A 19262-nucleotide genomic window follows, 5' to 3' on the forward strand; every position below is an offset into this window, starting at 1 on the left:
ACAATATTTTATGAGTTTTATTTTCAGCGCTGGTACTGAACACATGGCCCTGTCTATTGCTGGGCTAAATCCTTATCCTGCTAATATTTTAAAGTAGGCCTTTACTTTTCTGTAGCGATTTGGCAACTACACATATTCGATGAATTTGGGGAGGCAGTTAAAGAGTTCTATTCCATTTCTCTAGGTTTCTTAGATTTTATAATTGATCTGGGCAGTGGTGGCGCGGACCTTTAGGTCCATCACTTGGGAGGCAGAGGCAGCCAGATCTCTCAGTTCAAGGTCAGCCTGTTCTACAGAGCAAGTTCTAGGATAGCCAGGGCTACACAAGAGAAATCCTGTCTTGAAAAAACAAAATAATAATAGTAATAATAATAGTAGGAGGAGGAAGAGGAAGAAGGAGTAATAACAAAATGACAATGATAATAATGATAGTCATGGATTTTATAATCATGTGAAAGTTGGTAAAACCTGACAGCCTTTTAGTTATCAAAGGGGCCAGTGCTGTCACCAATCTGTTCACTGATTTATTTTGAACACATGCTAGGGAGGTACTCTCCCAATGAACTACACTACAGCTCTACAGAATGCATTTGGTATGAAGGGCTTGACTAAAAACATCTATATTCATAATTAAGAGAACAAATATAATGAATATCATGTCATTTCTTTATCAACTATGTTGATATTTAAATTTTTTCCATTAAAAGCCATGTCTGGTTATAACTTCTTTTACTTTTATTATCTACAATTTTCCTCTTTTAAAAATTGCTTAAGTTAGGGCATGGTGGCACCTCTGAAATCCCAGCACTTGCCTGGCAAAGGTGAGAGAACCATGAGTTCAAAGCCAGCCTGGGATATATACCTAAGCCTGAGATCAGCCTGAGGTATTCTGTGAAGGCTGGAAATGTAGCTCAGTGGCAGGATACTTTTCTAACACTGGGGTCTTGGAGTCCAGTTGCCTTAGCCTAAGTAAGGTGATCAAGCAAACAGAGTTTATGGGAAGAGAATACAAGTGAGCTCTCAGTAATGACTATAAAATGGTCAAGGGAGAATCAAATTAGAGTCTGGTGGAATTTGAGACTCCTAGTCTAATCCCTGAGTTCCTTTCAACTGCAAACAAAAGTGCTTTGTCTGAAGAGCTCATTGGAAGGAGAGGCAAAACTAGATATCAGCTTTCCTGATTCAAATCCTTGGATATTTTTAAAAATAACACAATGCATTCTTACTAGTTATTAATTAAAACTTGGTCAAAGCAAAGCCATTGAGTTGTAAATTTTTTTTTTTTTTGGTTCTTTTTTTCGGAGCTGGGGACCGAACCCAGGGCCTTGCGCTTCCTAGGTAAGCGCTCTACCACTGAGCTAAATCCCCAGCCCCTGAGTTGTAAATTTTAAAAAGCCAGTTAGCATAGAACAACGAAACACCTGCAAGTCTGCAAATCTGCGTAAGCCTGGTTACACACCAAAAAGCTTAGGACACAATATTATTAATAAGATAATAACTTTATCTTCCTTAGGAAATATAACAAGTTTGAAAAAATTAATTCAATAGTTGGTGGCAATGAGCAGAATAAGAGAACACTGAATATTTGTACTTATCTTTTGAGACAAGGTCTTTCTATATAGTCTTGCCTGCCCTGGAACTCACTATGTAGACCAGGTTGACCACACAAGAGATCCTCCTGCCTCAGCCTCCTGAGTGCTAAGATTAAAGATGTGTGTCACTACTCCTGGCAAAATTTAAACTTTTAAATTATTAGAAAGTAGGAAACATTTTTAACCATGGGAACTGGTGCTAATAAAACCAGAGTCAACTATAAAACAACTCTACCATCCCCTCCAAAATCCGTGAAAAGGGCAAGAGAGGTTTTGGTGACTATTTAGGTAAAAAAGGTAAAGATAATTATAGTTCAATAGATTGAACTTAATAGATTTTGTATTGGCTTGATCTTTGACCAAAATATTAGGGAAACTTTAAAAAAATCTTTAAAGCCAGATTTTCTAGTTAGAAAACACAGAAATAAACATACTTACTAATATGTGCTGTCTATAAGTTAACTAAGCACCTATATCTACTAAAATGGTGGTCTGAACAGACTTTTAATTTTTTCCCCCCCAGATTTGGATCTTGAAAGATAAGCATTATTTTGTATCAGTATCATTACTAACGAGACATAGGATTAGAATTAGATTAGAGAAAGCAATTATAGTCTGGTAAATGGGGAAGGAGTCTAGTCTTCCTATGCCTCTCTCCCAGTACTCATATGACTGAACAACAAAAAATTAAAAGGAAGAAAAACCAGGACGAGATGAACAAACGCCAATGCATTTCCATATACAGTAAGCACATTTATGTAGACGTATATACATCATACACAGTTAAATTAAATAAACATTCTTCATATTTTAAAAAAGATTTACTTTATTTTGTGTGTGTGTGTGTGTGTGTGTGTGTGTGTGTGTGTGTGTGTGTGTGTGTGTGTGTGTGTGTGAGACAAGTGTGTTGATGTCAGGAGGCCAGAAGAGAATGCTAGCTAGCTGCCCAGAGCTGGAGCTGCAGGCACTGGGAGAACAAGGGTGCAAGGAACTGAGCTTGGGTCCTTTGAAAGAGCAGCAAGTACACTTAACCACTGAACCGTTTCTACAACCCCAAGTTTTTCCCATTTTAGCTAACCACAAAAGGCATAAAAGAAGCTTAAAAGAATCACGAGTTTATGATAAACCTAGGTTCTATAAACCTCCTATCTCTTGTGTTTTCTGTGTGAAACTGAAAAGGATTCTTTACACAGATTTTAAACAAATTCTCTCTCATTCTCTCTCTCTCTCTCTCTCTCTCTCTCAAGTTGAATGCCATGTAGTTAGTTGTTTGCTAGACATGACTGGAAGGCTTACTCTGTACTAAGCCCTATGCTAATTGCTATGCATCAACTGCTCTCCGAAACAAATTACTGTTTTGAGCTTAATACTGCCTTGGACCTTTTGCCTAATTATTGAATAAAACCTTATTGCTAAAATGAAAGTTCTTTTCAAAACTCTTTTGATAATATATTAACATTTTAGAGGGCACTATCATTTTCTTGATTGTCAATTGAACAAAGAAAACACTTTAGTATTAACCTATGCCAATCACAATAGAAATTAAAGTAACCTATATGGTAAGAAAACTGTCCAGACTTGTTCAAGACAAGTTAAACGGGTTAAGATTTGGAATCAACTATTCTGTTGTAGTTCTTCAATGGTCTCTTCAAAAAAAAAAAAAAATCTTAAAACCCGGAGCACTAGCATGGTAAAGAACATGCCAATATTGAACAGTGTTACTTAAAACAATATGTTAAGACTGCACAGAACAAGTGAACGATGGCACTTGTTGAAGGTGACTGTAAGGCCAACATTATTCATAAACACACCACCACCAGCTGAAGCAAGAGGAGATACAATGACACACATAAACTCTGGAAGCGCAAAGGTGAGATTTTCATGGCAATGTACACTTTCCTGTCTACACTTGGCCCACTTTAAAAGACAACCAATTAACACTTGGCAATTCAGTAGTGATGCAGATGGTGGCAGACGATGACATCTTTGAGCTCAAACTGGTACTCCTATCTTAACTTCTATTTTTGTTTGTGGATGTTTGTTTTGGTTTGCTCGTGCTGTTCTAGGAGCTTCTCAGACAGAGCTTCATGAGTGTTTGATTTGTTTATAGACAAGTTATCAGTTATAAGGGACTTCAGGCCTCTCCAAGTGGTAACACCAGTTCCAAGTAGAAAGATAGGACAGAGGAAAGAGAAAACATTTGGGGTCAAATGCTCAAATGTGTCTTATGAAGAATGGGCAATCTCTGATATGTACTTCTAAGAAGCGACATGACACAAATAATTATCTTGACCACCAGGAAACTGGCTCTTCTGTCATGTGGGCACTCTTAGTGTTAAAGGGCAAGAGAAGCAGACACAAGAATTAAATATGTGTCAAGAAATGTACTACAGTAGACCTCCAATAAAGCTCTTTAGTCCCCAAGAATCTTAACCTGCACATTTCACAACACTTCACAGTTCCAAAGAGCTTCCAGACTGTTGTTTTCATTTGAACTCAATCTGACAACTTTGTGAGGTAGGTAGAGGAGATATTCGTCTTCAATCTCCATCTTTAAACAAGAGTTAGGCTCATAGAGGCTGACATGTTCACAGCCAGGCCTCTCCAGAGTCTAGGGTATTTTTTCTGAGTGTGATTCTTGGATAACCTGCTAAGACTCTTCTGTGGTATTTTTAGAAATACAGATTTGTGAAATCCTACTGCCCTTGATTTACTGAGTAAGACTCTCTAGAGACAGAGCTGAGAATTCTGCATTTATAGTGGATTCTAACAGAGTAAGAGACAGCTGCACATCAGGAAACCAGGTAAGTGTGTCACTGACCCTGGCTCATCTTTCCATGGTGGAATGTGATGCTATCAGCCCATCCTTAGGGGAAAGCAAGCTTAAAAGAATGGCTTCAAGTCTGACCACATTAACGATTGGAAAGCTGTTTGCTTGTTTTTAAATCATCAGCTCAAACCTGACAGAAAGATGCTGGCTATGGAGAGTTTCCGGAGTGACTCGTACTTGCAGTCAGGGCTGAGGATCACTTACGTTTTCTGAATAACATATTAGCATTTTCAAGAATTTTTCTTCCCGATCAATTTCATACAAATAAAGTTCACAGTTCATATCCTAAATCATTTAAGCTTAACAAGATAACATGTCAAGAGGTTTTTACTTGATATTTTTAAGATTAACCGGTATTCACAGAAAGAGTAACCATGCTCCACTTAGTTAAATTATTTTCAAGAACCCAAATCAATCACCATTTTGGACTTAGAGTATATATATTTCAGCTGTAAATCACAGTAATTCAGAAAACAGGGATGTGGGGCAAAAGCTGTAGCCAAGTGACTACTGGGGAATTCGGTGCAGACAATCAGCTCACTATAGGAGGGCCTGGGTACCAAGGTCTGATGGCTTTGGCAAGATCACATCTCACTGTAGAAAAACATGACAATGACTACACAGAAAATATTTTGCCATTCATAATTTGTTGACCACTAAACCCCTTATAACGTGTGATGCTTATCTTACTGCATGCCTCCACAGAACATACATGAACATGAAGTTGTCTACTTTTCTCTGGGAAAATGGCCACAAATTAAAACGTTTCTATCATGCAAATGGATACTGTAAAAGCATAGCCCATAAAAGTAATATTTACAAAACAAAACCCAATCCAACTACAGGGGAAATGCTCATCTCTGCCTTTACACCAGTGCTCATCCACAGCCTGCACATCTGGGGGTAGATTGACAGACTTTGACAGAACCTCCCACAGGCTAACCAGATCTTCTGTGGCCCTGTTATCCTATTAGTTAAAATACCCTTGCTGGCTTATCAAAAGTCTTCTACAGTTTATAAACAGTTCCTTTCTTCACTCTGTGGAAATAAACCTACAAAGTCCTAATATTCATCTCAGAAATAAACCTTGCATAGAAATTTTCTTTAATTCTGAAACTTTGTTTTATTAACAGAGCTACCAGAATGTCATTTCACAACTAGTTCATATTATATGAAAATTCACTACAAAGCAGTCACCACACATAGAGGATTTTTCTAGATATAAAATAAGCGGATTTATAAAAATGCTTACCAGACAGTCATCTCTCCACAGCCTAAAAGAATTACTTTTGTGATGACATGATTCCTAGTGTTTTGGATGTGTTCATATCCCAAGGTTGATGTGACACAAAGAGCAAAGATCTACTTTCCCAGTGGGCACACTCTGCCCGAGAAAGCAGAGTGACAGCAAGTAACAGCAGCCAGCCATGCGAAGGCCAAGACTAACACCTGCTTTTCCACAGCACACATTTCACCTTAGACAAGACTAAGCACTGGTTCCATCCTCTTCAATAACACGGTTCATGCTGGTGCCATGTGTAATGTGAGTCATGGGGTTGTTGCTGAGGTCTCGGATGCTGCTGTGTCGGGACTGCTCATTGAGCCGATGAGAACTACTGTGCCTGGAGTGATCTGTCAGCCGTGACATGCTGCCGTGAGGTAGTCTCTCCTCCATCCCTCGGTAACTGCAGGGAGTGTACCTGCACAAGAGGTGGTTTTGGAGTGGGTAACAGAACACACCAGAAAATAGACTAACAATTTTCATTATTATTATGCCTTAGTAACTGAAGTGCTCAGTAAATCAACAGTGAGAAGGCAATCGCTGACATGATTATTTAGAGTAATTCCATTACGCTGTGAAATTATCCAATGTGGCTAACAGGAGAGATAATACACTTAGGTCCAGGATGAAGGTCCTATTCCCTGACAAAGGGCAAAAGGTAAATAAGTAAGGCTGGCCTACTTGGGGCTATGCTAAGTCAATATGGATACTTTCTTTATTCAAATATGCTTCAAAAACACTGGGTTCAGAGATGAGAAAAGGGAGTGAGGCGCTGCCTTTAGACTCTTCAAGATTGGTAAAGTCAGCAGCAGTGCGAACGTCAGTTTTACTTGAGTTGGAAGAAGGAACACATGAACCAGAGGAGAAATTAGGAGTAAGTTAAATATCCGTGAATGAACTGCCATGCACTGATGACATCAGTGCCCATATCATCTAGATGAGAGCTAGTTAACAACTGAATCAGTCACCTGAAAATGATCTTAATTATTTTCCTCAGGCTTAGAGCTGTGACCATACTAATTTACAGAAGTTACATCTACTTGATCTACTTGGAAGTTGCATCCTGATACTCTGTAACCAATTCTCTCATCAGCTGATTTATCTGTACTCCTAGCTGGGCTTTGCACACATCAGCTGGACTACACAGCTTACTACAGGTAGTCTTCCTATCCAGAAATGCAACAGTGGCTGCTCAGATTTTCTTTTGTTGGAATCCTGACTCACAGAGACATATCAGAGGCAAGACCTGAAAAAAACAATGGGCTAGAGAGATGGCTCAGAGGTTTTCATTGGCTGTTCTTCCAGAGGTCCTGAGTTCAATTCCCAGCAACCACATGGAGACTCATAACCATCTGTAATGAGATCTGGTGCCCTCTCTTCTGGATCTTTTTTTAAAGATTTATTTTATGTATATGAGTACACTGTCACTGTCTTCAGACACACCAGAAGAGGGCATTGGATCCCAATACAGACAGTTGTGAGCCACCATGTGGTTGCTGGGAATTGAACTTAGAATCTCTGGAAGAGCAGCCAGTGTTCTTAACCACTGAGCCATCTCTTCAGTCCCTTATTTTATCTTTTAATCTTTAGAACCTTGAGAAATTTTTTTCTAAAATGTTTGTTCATACACATACTCTTTTGGAAAACATAATTTAGAATAATAAAGTAACTGAGTATCTTTGATGACTTTAATGAATATGCTGCTTTTGTTGATAGTACAGGGTCTTTAAGAGGCCCTGGGCTACAAGTCCTGCCTAGATACAATGTTTTAGGTAATGTTCTAAAAGTAATCAGGTCCCGGAATATTTGTTAGGCCTATAATACCAGCACTCAGGATGATGAGACAAAAGAATTAAGAACTCAAGGCCAGCCTGAGCAACATGAGACCCTGTCTCAACACCAAGGGAAAAGAATGCATGCAGTATACTTGTACAATGCTGACCTAGACGTGTGTTTTTGGGTTTCATCCCTAACACTGCAAAAGAAAGAAAACAACAACTCAGAATATAGCAAATGATTCTGGCCTTTGTCTGTCTGATTTGCTTATAGAGTTGGGGATTAAAGTAAGGCCTTGGGCATACTGGGCAAGGGACCCTCACTGAAGTAATGAGTCCCAGTCTCGCTCCCTTTTTCATTCATTCTTTCCCAGGCAAGGTCTCTAAATAATTCTAGCTGCTCTGGAGCTCACTATGTAGACCAGGCTGGCTGTGAATTTGCAGACATCTTCCTGCCTAACCTTCCTGAGAGCTGGGTTTAAAGGTGTGTGCCACCATGCCCAGCTCATTCCCTTTCTAATAGTCATCAAAATAAACCATTATAAGCCGCTAAAGGACTACTGCTTGAAAAAAGCACTCACCTACTACTCTTTCATCATAACTATAAAAGATGCCATGACTTAAGGTGAATCGCTAGTAAGATTAAGATCTCTGAAGGAGAGATCCATGAACTTTGTTGAGGTGGCCATCTAGCTATAGCAGTGCTTGCCAATGGGTGTTTTCACTCAATTACAGAGTTTAAAATTGAGAAGTCCTTTGAAAACAGTCTTAAAATCCTATCCTAGGAACCAGGCATGATGGCACATACTTTGAATTTCAGCATACACAAGGAAGCAAAGGCAGGCAGATCTCTACAAGTGCAAGGCCTACTAAGGCTAATATAGGGAGACCCTGTCTCTCTCTGCAGCCCTGTGCAGGCTGTCTGAGAACTTGCTCTGAAGATCAGGCTGGTCTCAAACTCAAAGATCCACCCGCCTCTGCCTCCTGGGTGCTGGAATCAAAGGCCTGCCAGGCTTGCTTCCAGTTTGAATAGAGAGAAAAAAAAATAAAGATACTGGGGGTTGGGGATTTAGCTCAGTGGTAGAGCGCTTGCCTAGCAAGCACAAGGCCCTGGGTTCGGTCCCCAGCTCCGAAAAAAAAAAAAAAAAAATAAAGATACTGTCTTGGGTTTTCTAGTACTGTGATTAAAAAATACCACAATCAAGAACAACTTGGGGAGGAAAAGGTTTATTTTAGCTTACAATGTGTAGTCTATTACTCAGAAGTCAGGGCAGGAACTCAAGGCAGGAACTGGCCATGGAGGAACACTGCTTCCTGGCTTATTCTCCATGGTTTGCTCAGCCTGCTTTCTTATATAACTCAGGCCCACCTGCCCAGGGATGGAATCACTGAGAATGCACTGGGTTCTACCATAAAGTGTCAGACAGGCTTGCCTACAGGCCAATCTATGAAGATATTTTCTATTTGGAGTTCCTCTTCCCAAATGACTCTAGCTGTGTCAAGCTTACATAAAACTAACCAGGACAGATGCATATTTCAATGTTTTAAATTTTTCTCATATTAATGAGTAAACACTTTAGCTAGGCACTGTGCACACATGCTTGTAATCCCAGAAACTGGGGGGTGGAGGCAGAATGATTAACTCAGCTTTGGCTACATATTGAATTTCAAGGCTAACCAGGATTACAAGAGACCTACCCTGCTTCTAATTTTTTTAAAAAAAAATGATATTTTACATTTAGAACCTGGAGACATTTACATTTGTACTAAATGTTTTAGTAGAATAATCGGAATGCTTGCAAATGCAAATATGTCACAGTGAGCTTGTTGGAATCTATTTTTAAATTATTATTTTGCATAATGATTATTGTTCTTCAAGCCAAATATGACTTGCCAACTTTTACCTCTCAATGACTTCCTAAGTATCAATTTCATATAAATATTGCAAATAAAGCAAATGTTCTAGTAATGATAGAAAAATTAAACCCATAAACCCAAGGCCTGTGTGGTATAGATACTGAGGCAGGAGGACTGGCAAGTTTGAGACATGCTTAGGCAATATAGCAAGAAACCATCTCCCCCCACCACCCCCACCCCCACCAAAAAAAGGGAGGCTGGGGAATGGCTCAGTAGTTAAGAACTCACTATGCAAGCATAAGGACCTGAGTTCAGTGTCCAGGAACCACATAAAAGCTGGCATGGCTGTGTACAGCAGTGTCCCAGCTGGGGAGGAAGAATGATACACAGGCTCCTGGAGTCTACTAGCAGCTAGTCTAACCCAGTCAGTGAGTTCCGGCCAGGTTCAGTGTGGGACCTCATCTCAAAAAGGATGAGGACACCCACTGTTGATCTCTACATATCTGCAGACATCATGCACGGACAAGCACCAACACCATACACACTAAAAGTCAGAAAGGGGTTGGCTGGGAAATGAAATTCAACTGTAAATTACTTGCTACTATGTGCAAGTCGTGGGGTTTAAGGAGGAATGGAAAAAGAGAGAGGCAAAAAGAGAGAAAAGGTTTCAAGGGAAAGAGGGCACAGCGGGGAGGGGGGAAGAGCAGAGAAAATTCATTAAAAAATATGAAATGGAGACCTCCAGAGGACTGGATTCAGTTCCCAGAGCCCACAAGGCAGCTTATAACTGTCTGTAACTCCACTTCCAGGATATCCGATGCCCTCTGTATCACACACACACACATAGAAACACACACAAAAACAAAATCTCCCTAGTGTTGAGACTAAAGCATGTGCCATTTGTGCCTGACATTTTTATGTGTGCTGTTGGAACTGAACTTACTGCCAACCCCCAAAAGAATACGTTTTCAAAAGAAAAATTACATTGTATAATTATGTCTGAGAGCCATATGACTACACAAAATTCTAAAATATAAATATTCTGCCAATGGATGAATAACCAATTATACAGAAAAAAAATTTAATTACAATGTTTAGTATAACCTGAATAGTAGGAATCATCAAATTTCTGTTCCTTTTAAAAGCCATTTAAACCAATAAGACTATATACTATACAAGATTAAAATGCATATTTTATATAGTATAGTACATGAAATATAATTTTAATTTATGCTTAGGCAAAATATTAGCAGCCATTTTGCTGTTGTTAAATATACAGTGTTGAGGTTTGGTCTATGGCTATGTATTGGAATGTTTAATTTAATACCTGAAGGTCTAGGCCTACAAGTGCCTTTTTATGTTTACAAGCTTTTGTTATGCAAACCTTGTTCCCTGATTTAAAACTATTGGTTAAATAAAATTGGCTACAGCCAATTACTGGAGGGGTTAGAGGTAGGTGGGTCTGGAGTGGCCTGGTACAGTACAGTACAGTACAGTACAGTATCAGCTGTACTGAAAGTTGGACAGCAATTGTAATGGTTGTGGTGGTGGAAATAAAACAAAAAAATACAGCGGAGGGCTGGTAAAGGGTGTTGTGCTGACTTACAAAACAAATCCAATTGTCTTGTTACAGCTTTAAGAGCTTGGGTATGCAGGATAGTTAAAACTATCCTCAACAATAAAAGGACTTCAGGGGGAATCACTATCCCTGAGCTCAAGCAGTATTACAGAGCAATAGTGATAAAAAACTGTGTGGTATTGGTACAGAGACAGACAGATGGACCAATGGAACAGAATTAAAGACCCAGAAATGAACCCACACACCATGGGCACTTGATTTTTGACAAAGGAGCCAAAACCATCCAATGGAAAAAAGATAGCATTTTCAGCAAATGGTGCTGGTTCAACTGGAGGTCAACATGTAGAAGAATGCAGATCGATCCATGCTTATCACCCTGTACAAAGCTTAGGTCCAAGTGGATCAAGGACCTCCACATCAAACTAGATACACTCAAACTAATAGAAGAAAAACTAGGGAAGCATCTGGAACACATGGGCACTGGAAAAAATTTCCTGAACAAAACACCAATGGCTTATGCTCTAAGATCAAGAATCGACAAATGGGATCTCATAAAACTGCAAAGCTTCTGTAAGGCAAAGGACACTGTGGTTAGGACAAAACGGCAACCAACAGATTGGGAAAAGATCTTTACCAATCCTACAACAGATAGAGGCCTTATATCCAAAATATACAAAGAACTCAAGAAGTTAGACTGCAGGGAGACAAATAACCCTATTAAAAAATGGGGTTTAGGGGTTGGGGATTTAGCTCAGCGGTAGAGCGCTTGCCTAGTGAGCGCAAGGCCCTGGGTTCAGTCCCCAGCTCCGAAAAAAAAAAAGAAAAAAGAAAAAAAAATGGGGTTCAGAGCTAAACAAAGAATTCACAGCTGAGGAATGCCGAATGGCTGAGAAACACCTAAAGAAATGTTCAACATCTTTAGTCATAAGGGAAATGCAAATCAAAACAACCCTGAGATTTCACTTCACACCAGTGAGAATGGCTAAGATCAAAAACTCAGATGACAGCAGATGCTGGCGAGGATGCGGAGAAAGAGGAACACTCCTCCATTGTTGGTGGGATTGCAGACTGGTACAACCATTCTGGAAATCAGTCTGGAGGTTCCTCAGAAAATTGGACATTGAACTGCCTGAGGATCCAGCTATACCTCTCTTAGGCATATACCCACAAGATGCCCCAACATATAAAAAAGACACGTGCTCCACTATGTTCATCGCAGCCTTATTTATAATAGCCAGAAGCTGGAAAGAACCCAGATGCCCTTCAACAGAGGAATGGATACAGAATATGTGGTACATCTATACAATGGAATATTACTCAGCTATCAAAAACAATGACTTTATGAAATTTGTAGGCAAATGGTTGGAACTGGAAAATATCATCCTAAGTGAGGTAACCCAATCACAGAAAAACACACATGGTATGCACTCATTGATAAGTGGCTATTAGCCCAAATGCTTGAATTACCCTAGATGCCTAGAACAAACGAAACTCAAGACGGATGATCAAAATGTGAATGCGTCACTCCTTCTTTAAAAGGGGAATAAGAATACCTGTGGCAGGGAATAGAGAGGCAAAAATTAAAAAAGAGGCAGAAGGAACACCCATTCAGAGCCTGCCCCACATGTGGCCCACACATATACAGCCATCCAATTAGACAAGATAGATGAAGCAAAGAAGTGCAGACTGACAGGAGCCGGATGTAGATCGCTCCTGAGAGACACAGCTAGAATACAGCAAATACAGAGGCGAATGCCAGCAGCAAACCACTGAACTGAGAATAGGACCCCCGTTGAAGGAATCAGAGAAAGAACTGGAAGAGCTTGAAGGGGCTCGAGACCCCAAAAGTACAACAATGCCAAGCAACCAGAGCTTCCAGGGACTAAGCCACTACCTAAAGACTATACATGGACTGACCCTGGACTCTGACCCCATAGGTAGCAATGAATATCCTAGTAAGAGCACCAGTGGAAGGGGAAGCCCTGGGTCCTGCTAAGACTGAACCCCCAGTGAACTAGTCTATGGGGGGAGGGCGGCAATGGGGGGAGGGTTGGGAGGGGAACACCCATAAGGAAGGGGAGGGGGAGGGATTAGAGGGATGTTTGCCCGGAAACCGGGAAAGGGAATAACACTCGAAATGTATATAAGAAATACTCAAATTAATAATAATAATAATAATAATAATAATAATAATAATAATAATAATAATAATAAAAAGAGCTTGGGTATGGCTGGGGAGCCTGGGCGGGGGAACCCATTTACTAAGATAATACAGGGTTCTAGAAAAGTCTTTTGAAGAGCCTGAGGAAAAGGTCCAGTGACAGGCCCAAAATGGGATCCAGCTCAAGGGGAGGCCCTAAAACCTGACACCATTACTGAGGCTATGGAGCGTTCACAAAAAGGGATGTATCATGACTGCTCTCCAAAAGACCCAATAAGCAGCTAAAAGAGTCAGATGCAGATATGTGCACCAACCAATGAACAGAAGCTGCTGACCCCTCTGGTTGAATTAGGGAAAAGCTGGAAGAAGCTAAGGAGAAAGGCAACCCAGTAGGAGGACCAGCAGTTTCAATTAACCTGGACCCCTGAGATCTCTTAGACACTGGATCACCAACCAGGCAGCACACACCAGCTGAGATAAGGCCTCCAACACAGAGGATTCCCAGGTCTGGGTTCAGCCAGAGAAGATGCATCTAACATCTGGAGGCCCCAGGAACTATAGAGGACTGGTGGGGTGGGGACATTCTTGTGGAGTGTGTGTGTGGGGGTTGGGGGGGTGCAGGGCTGCAGGGAGGAGGTATGGGAATGTGGAACTCTGGGGACTGGGGTGTGGGCCGGGAGAGGAATAAAATCTGGAGGGTAAAAAAGAAAAATCTTTAGAAAATTCTTATAGAGGCTGGGTTCAGCTGTAAATATTAGACTCTAAAACCAGACAGCCATTGATTAAAAAATACAAATATCAAATGTAAGAGAGAAATCAGACCATTAAAAACAGGAGGAGCCCCAACAGACAAATGGAAAAGAGAGACAACTGGTACTGGTTCTCAAGCACATGCCAGTATCATAGGGCAAATCATAGCTAAAAATTTCAAAAATCAAACTGCCTGATGCTTTAATTGTGGTAAATTTGGTGATTTTCAAAAAAAAAATTAAGGCTAAAAGATTCAGAGCTCAATATAACAGGTACACTGGCTAGAAAATATGGTATTCATAAAATAAAACAGGTTCTGGTTGCTATGAGCTCCAAAGACTTCCAGGGTATTGTAACAACTGTAAAAAGGGTAAACATTGGTCTAAAAATTGTTGGTCACCCCAAAACATACAAAGTAACCTCTTGCCATTAGAAAACAAACTGAGGGGCCTATTGAGGCCCCAACAACTAAATACTAGCCATCTTCCTTTGGTCAGTCAGGCAGTACCAAGCAAACAAAAAACTAAGTATTTCTGATCTTAGACATGCTACAAAGAAAAGTGCACTTTGGAACTAGGCACAAACACCTCTCTTACATTATCCCCAAAGTTAAAGGTTACAAGTTAACCACTGTTACCCACAGAGACACTGCAAATAATATTTTAAAAAAGTAAATTAACTTCTCAAGGATTTATCGTACATTGTGACAGCTTCCTCTCGCCCCCTTCTCCTCCAAGCAGGTCACTCCAAACCCACCTACCTCTAATCCCTCTAGTAATTGGCTGTAGCCAATTTTATTTAACCAATAGTTTCCAATCAAGGAGCAAGGTTTTCACAATGAAAGCTTGTAAACATCAACAGTCACTCCTAGGCCTAGACCTTCCAGTATAAAATTTACCGTTACAATACACAGCAATAGACCAAACCTCAACACTATAGTATGGGCATTCCAGAATCAGTTGATGATTTTCATTTTGGTTCTCTTTACTCTCTGCTCTCATTCATCTAAATGACGAAATCAAACGCTGTTCAGCAGTCTGCTATTATTCACTCCATAGCTTCCCTTGCAGTTTGCCTACGTACCAATCTAGTCACCCATTCCAAAACTTCTACCCACTTACTTTCTCTTCTACCCATCCTCTTATCTAACTACCAATTACTTATTCTTTGAAGTGGTGTTTACACGTAGGTGTATGTAGTACACACATCAATAATTATCTAAGTAGTGAACCAGAGTGAGTACTGGGAATCTGTGACCCATGGCCAGAAGACAGCACCAACACACATTTAAAGCCTGACTGAAGCACAAGTCCTCATGAGATGGCCTTCTGGATCATGAATGTCCTTGTTCAGACTTCTAGTTTCCACATCATCTTGAAACCTCTCATACCTGCCTTACAGTTCTGGGCACTGAAGAGAGTCCTGTGGACGAATATTCACTCACCCAGGTACAATGCCTTCCACAAACTCCATCCACATCATTCTGCTTCAGATGTGTGGACTATACTTTTTCTATAAGGGACTGTGGTCCAAGAATATAGAAATTCAAACCTTCCTCTTCTATGTATTTCTGTACAGAATTCTATAGGCACAGAAGTACAACTGTGATAGTAATGTCTGTTCATCACTGAAAAGGAAAGATCTTGACTTCAGTGTCTTTGCTAAGAGTTCATGGATGAAGTATATGCCAAAGGAGATCAGATCCCCTATCTCCTCATCAGCCTCCAAAGTTAAGACTACAAATTGATGGTTTCATTATACTCTCCTTTCTCATGCTATTTGTGAGGGATGGTACTACAGTTCAAGTCAGGCTACATTATTCTAACACTCAAAGTCCTGTAATATCCTTTCACTGTCAGAGAGAAACAAACCCCTAGCATGATTTTGTCTCCTAAAAGTCCCAACACACACCATGCTCTGGGCAACCCAGACACTGAACCTTGCCTGCTTGTTCTTGCTCTGCATGCTGTTCCCTTGTCTTTCATTCCCGAGTGTCTCCTCTGACCTCTATTTGAAGTAGAAGTGCCATCAGTTGTGAAGCTGTTTCTGACTGTCCGTGAGGAGGTAGATGGTGCTCTTCTCTGAGATGCTAAAGCATCTTGTACACATTTGTGCCAATCCCCCACACACACACACTCACACACACAATTTAGGTTCTCTGTAAGAGGGAGAAAGAATTGTTTTTCAGTATTTAGCTTATTTCATTTAAAATGATAATCTCTAGCTCCACTTAATTTCCTACAAAGAATTATTTTATTGTCCTTTATGGCTAAATTGTTTACTCACTCATGTACTGATGAAAACCTAAGCTGACTCTACAAGGTGACTACTCTGAGCAGTGGTGCAGCAAGCACGGGGAGAGGCTTGTCTGCATCATGCTGACTTCTCAGGAGTCCTATAAGTGAGTCATAAAGCAGTTCTACTTCTAGTGTTCTGAGGGGCTTCCATAATGATGCCCACAGGACAGGAATGATTTAAATACTCCCCAGCAATGTTCCTCCCATCTCCTCTCCATCCTTCCAACATTTATGTTAGTTTTCTTAAAAATATACCTTTCAAGTCACTTTCCCACTGCTTCTCAACTCTCTGATAAACTCTTATTCTTTCTCAAATGATTTAATGTGCACCTCTGAAACAGTTCCTAGGTCTCGTATCCCAAGTCAAATTTAATGAGAAGCCCACAGCCAGGCTTCTCTCAAGCTTTCTCTGTAAAAGTATCTTCTGAGAGGCTTTCTATGATACCACTAAGAATTGCTCCTAGTCTCTGCTTCCACTGCTCCTAATAAACACGAGCTGGGTGCTGGGATACAGGGATGCAGCACACTCCACGCCCTGGGTTTAAACCAGAGTATCTCCCACCAAACAGCAGGGTTGACAGTCTGATGGCCACATCTGCTACCTCCTGGTTTTATAAATAAGGTTCTGAGATGCTTCTTGTCTGACTGCATACTGCCAACAGCAGGACTGAGCAGTGGTTGTCACTTTAACTAGAAAACCTAAAGTATTGACTATATGGCTCCTAAACACTGGTCCAGCCCTGTGCTGTATTTTACTACATGTATTTATTAACATTAATAACTGAACCGTGGTCTAACACTGAGACAGGCTCTGTTTTTAGTGACTAGGCACTTTATCTCATTGAGCTTTTATGACGTTACTAAAGGGGTGGCTACTACTATTTCTCCTTTACAGCTAAGGAAACTAAGCTTTACAGTCTAGATATTTTTTCAAGATTACTTTTGATCTTTTAATTATGTATAAGTGTGTGTCTGCATGAGGGCACATGCACATGCATATAGGTTGCTATAGAGGCCAGAGGTATTGGATCCTCTGGAGCTGGAGTTGCAGATGGTTCTGAGTCACCAGATGTGGGTGCTGGGAACTGAACTCAGGTCCTATGGAAGAATAGCCAGTAATTTCAATTGCTAAGCCATCTCCATAGCTTCCCAGATCCACATTCTTAACTATAACCCCAAATACTTCATCTTTCTAAGTTAGGAGCCTATGAAGTGGAAAGATCATGGCACATAACCTCTCTATTCTCAGAGGCTCACACAGTACCAGCATAGGAAATGCTGGCTAAATTAATTAATCAATTTATTAATTCTTTTTCTTCCTCCTCTTCTTCTCCCCTCCTCTTTGTTATTTTTTGTTTCTCTGTGTAGCCCTGGCTGTCCTGGAGCCTGGCCTCAAACTCAACAGAGACCCACTACCCCTGCCTCCCAAGAACTGGAATTAAAGGCGTGCACCACCACCACCCAATTAAATGCATCTTTCTAAACTAAGAAGTCTGCCTTCTCTTATCTTGACTCAGTGCCCTACAGTAACATCAATCATACTGCTTGATGTATGAGGGCTAAACCCTTTGGCTTTAAATCCCTAGTCTGGAACAACTATACCCAATTTAAAAAGCTTAATAATGCTCCACTTCTACTTCAGAACTGGCTCCTAATCTGTACGCTCCTAACTGAGTACATAAACTGGGTTGCACTCAGAACTTACCTGCCATCACGTGACCTGTGGAGGCTGCCATGGTAGCTGCTCACTTTGCTGTGGACACTCCCTGCTTTGCTTCTTTGATCATCCACCATGGCCAGCTGAGTTGAAGAAGCATGTGTGGATGTCCCTTGAGTGGAAGTTCCTCTTGATTTTCTTATAATTGGAGTATTTGGGTCCCTCAGGAGTGACTGAGCAAAGTCAGGTTCCTGGAGCACCTGCCGGCTCTCATTCACTGTCCTAGACAATACAACAGCAGGTGTGAGATGTAAACTAACATGCCTATGGACCAGCAGACACTACTGCTCCACAATACTAGTCGTTACTAGTCGAAGTTAACTGTCCCCAAGTTAAGTCTTTGGGACCAATTTGAGGTAACAGTTTTGGCAGAGGACAGAATATAACAAAAATCCCTGTCAAAAACTAGACTTGATGCCAGTAATCCTAGCATCTGGGATGTTGATAGAAGGATCAGGAGCCATCTTTAAACTGGTCTACATACCTAAGACCTCCCCTCAAAACACAACTAAACAAGCCCAATAGGTGGTGTGACAAAACAGCAGCTCCAATTCTGTGAGGGCAGTCTCAGCAACTGCTATCCTGGTCTTTCCTTCGTTTTATCTATGAAAAGAAGGCTGGTAAGTCCATTATTTCTAAAAGGCTCTTTCTGCTAGACCCTTGTGGTCCTTCGGGTCCCAAAATATTTTTAAAAATAGGAGTTGGGGATTTAGCTCAGTGGTAGAGTGCTTGCCTAGCAAGCGCAAGGCCCTGGGTTCGGTCCTCAGCTCCAAAAAAAACACACACACACACACACACACACACACACACACACACACACACATATATGAGAAAAAAGTGGGCTTTTTCACGCTTTGTAGAAGTAATAAGGGCCTCCCAATAACTGGGTAAAATTTTAACTTGCAAGAGCATTTTCAGACTCCATCTTGATTCTGTGGAGGGAATAGCTGCCCAAAGCTAGAATAATCATGAGTGGTCAACCTTAGAACATGAGCCCTAGAATTTGAAATAGTAAATTAAGCAAATATTCAATGAAGTCCTAAACAATTTAAAGGGGCAGATTACAGAGGTAAAAGTTTTTAAAAGTGGCCAAGCAGTGGTGGCCATGCCTTTAATCCCAGTGCTCAGGACATAGAGGCAGGCTGATCTCTGAGCTCGAGGGCAGCCTGGTCTACAGAGTGAGTTCCAGAACCGGCAGGGCTACACAGAGAAACCCCGTCTCAAAAAACCAAAAAAGGTCTTCAAATGCTATGAAAGAAAGGGTAAAGATTAGATGTGCATGATGTTGAACAAAGCAATTACAAAAATTAACAAAAAACCCACACCCCCAACATTTAAAGACTGGATCATATACTGAAAAGGTGTTTGAGAAAGTGTGTTAAGTCTCAAATCAGCAGCACTGCTACAGTTCCTGCTGTTTCC

The 19262-nt window shown here is 40.7% G+C and overlaps 1 protein-coding gene across 2 annotated transcripts in view; it reads right to left on the reverse strand.

Moving 5' to 3' along the window:
• Nucleotides 1-5525: 5525 nt before the first annotated feature.
• The window catches only part of Fzd3 (frizzled class receptor 3), a 67086-nt gene continuing 53349 nt past the window's right edge, over nucleotides 5526-19262 (reverse strand). The window contains 2 exon segments of one of the 2 annotated variants that reach the window (NM_153474.1): nucleotides 5526-6122; nucleotides 17829-18062. In NM_153474.1, coding sequence (NP_703204.1) covers nucleotides 5909-6122; nucleotides 17829-18062 — 448 coding nt within the window. In that variant the 3' untranslated portion in view covers nucleotides 5526-5908. 2 annotated transcript variants of the gene reach the window in all.

This window comes from Rattus norvegicus, chromosome 15 (genome assembly GCF_036323735.1).
Source record: "Rattus norvegicus strain BN/NHsdMcwi chromosome 15, GRCr8, whole genome shotgun sequence".
NCBI lineage: Eukaryota > Metazoa > Chordata > Mammalia > Rodentia > Muridae > Rattus > Rattus norvegicus.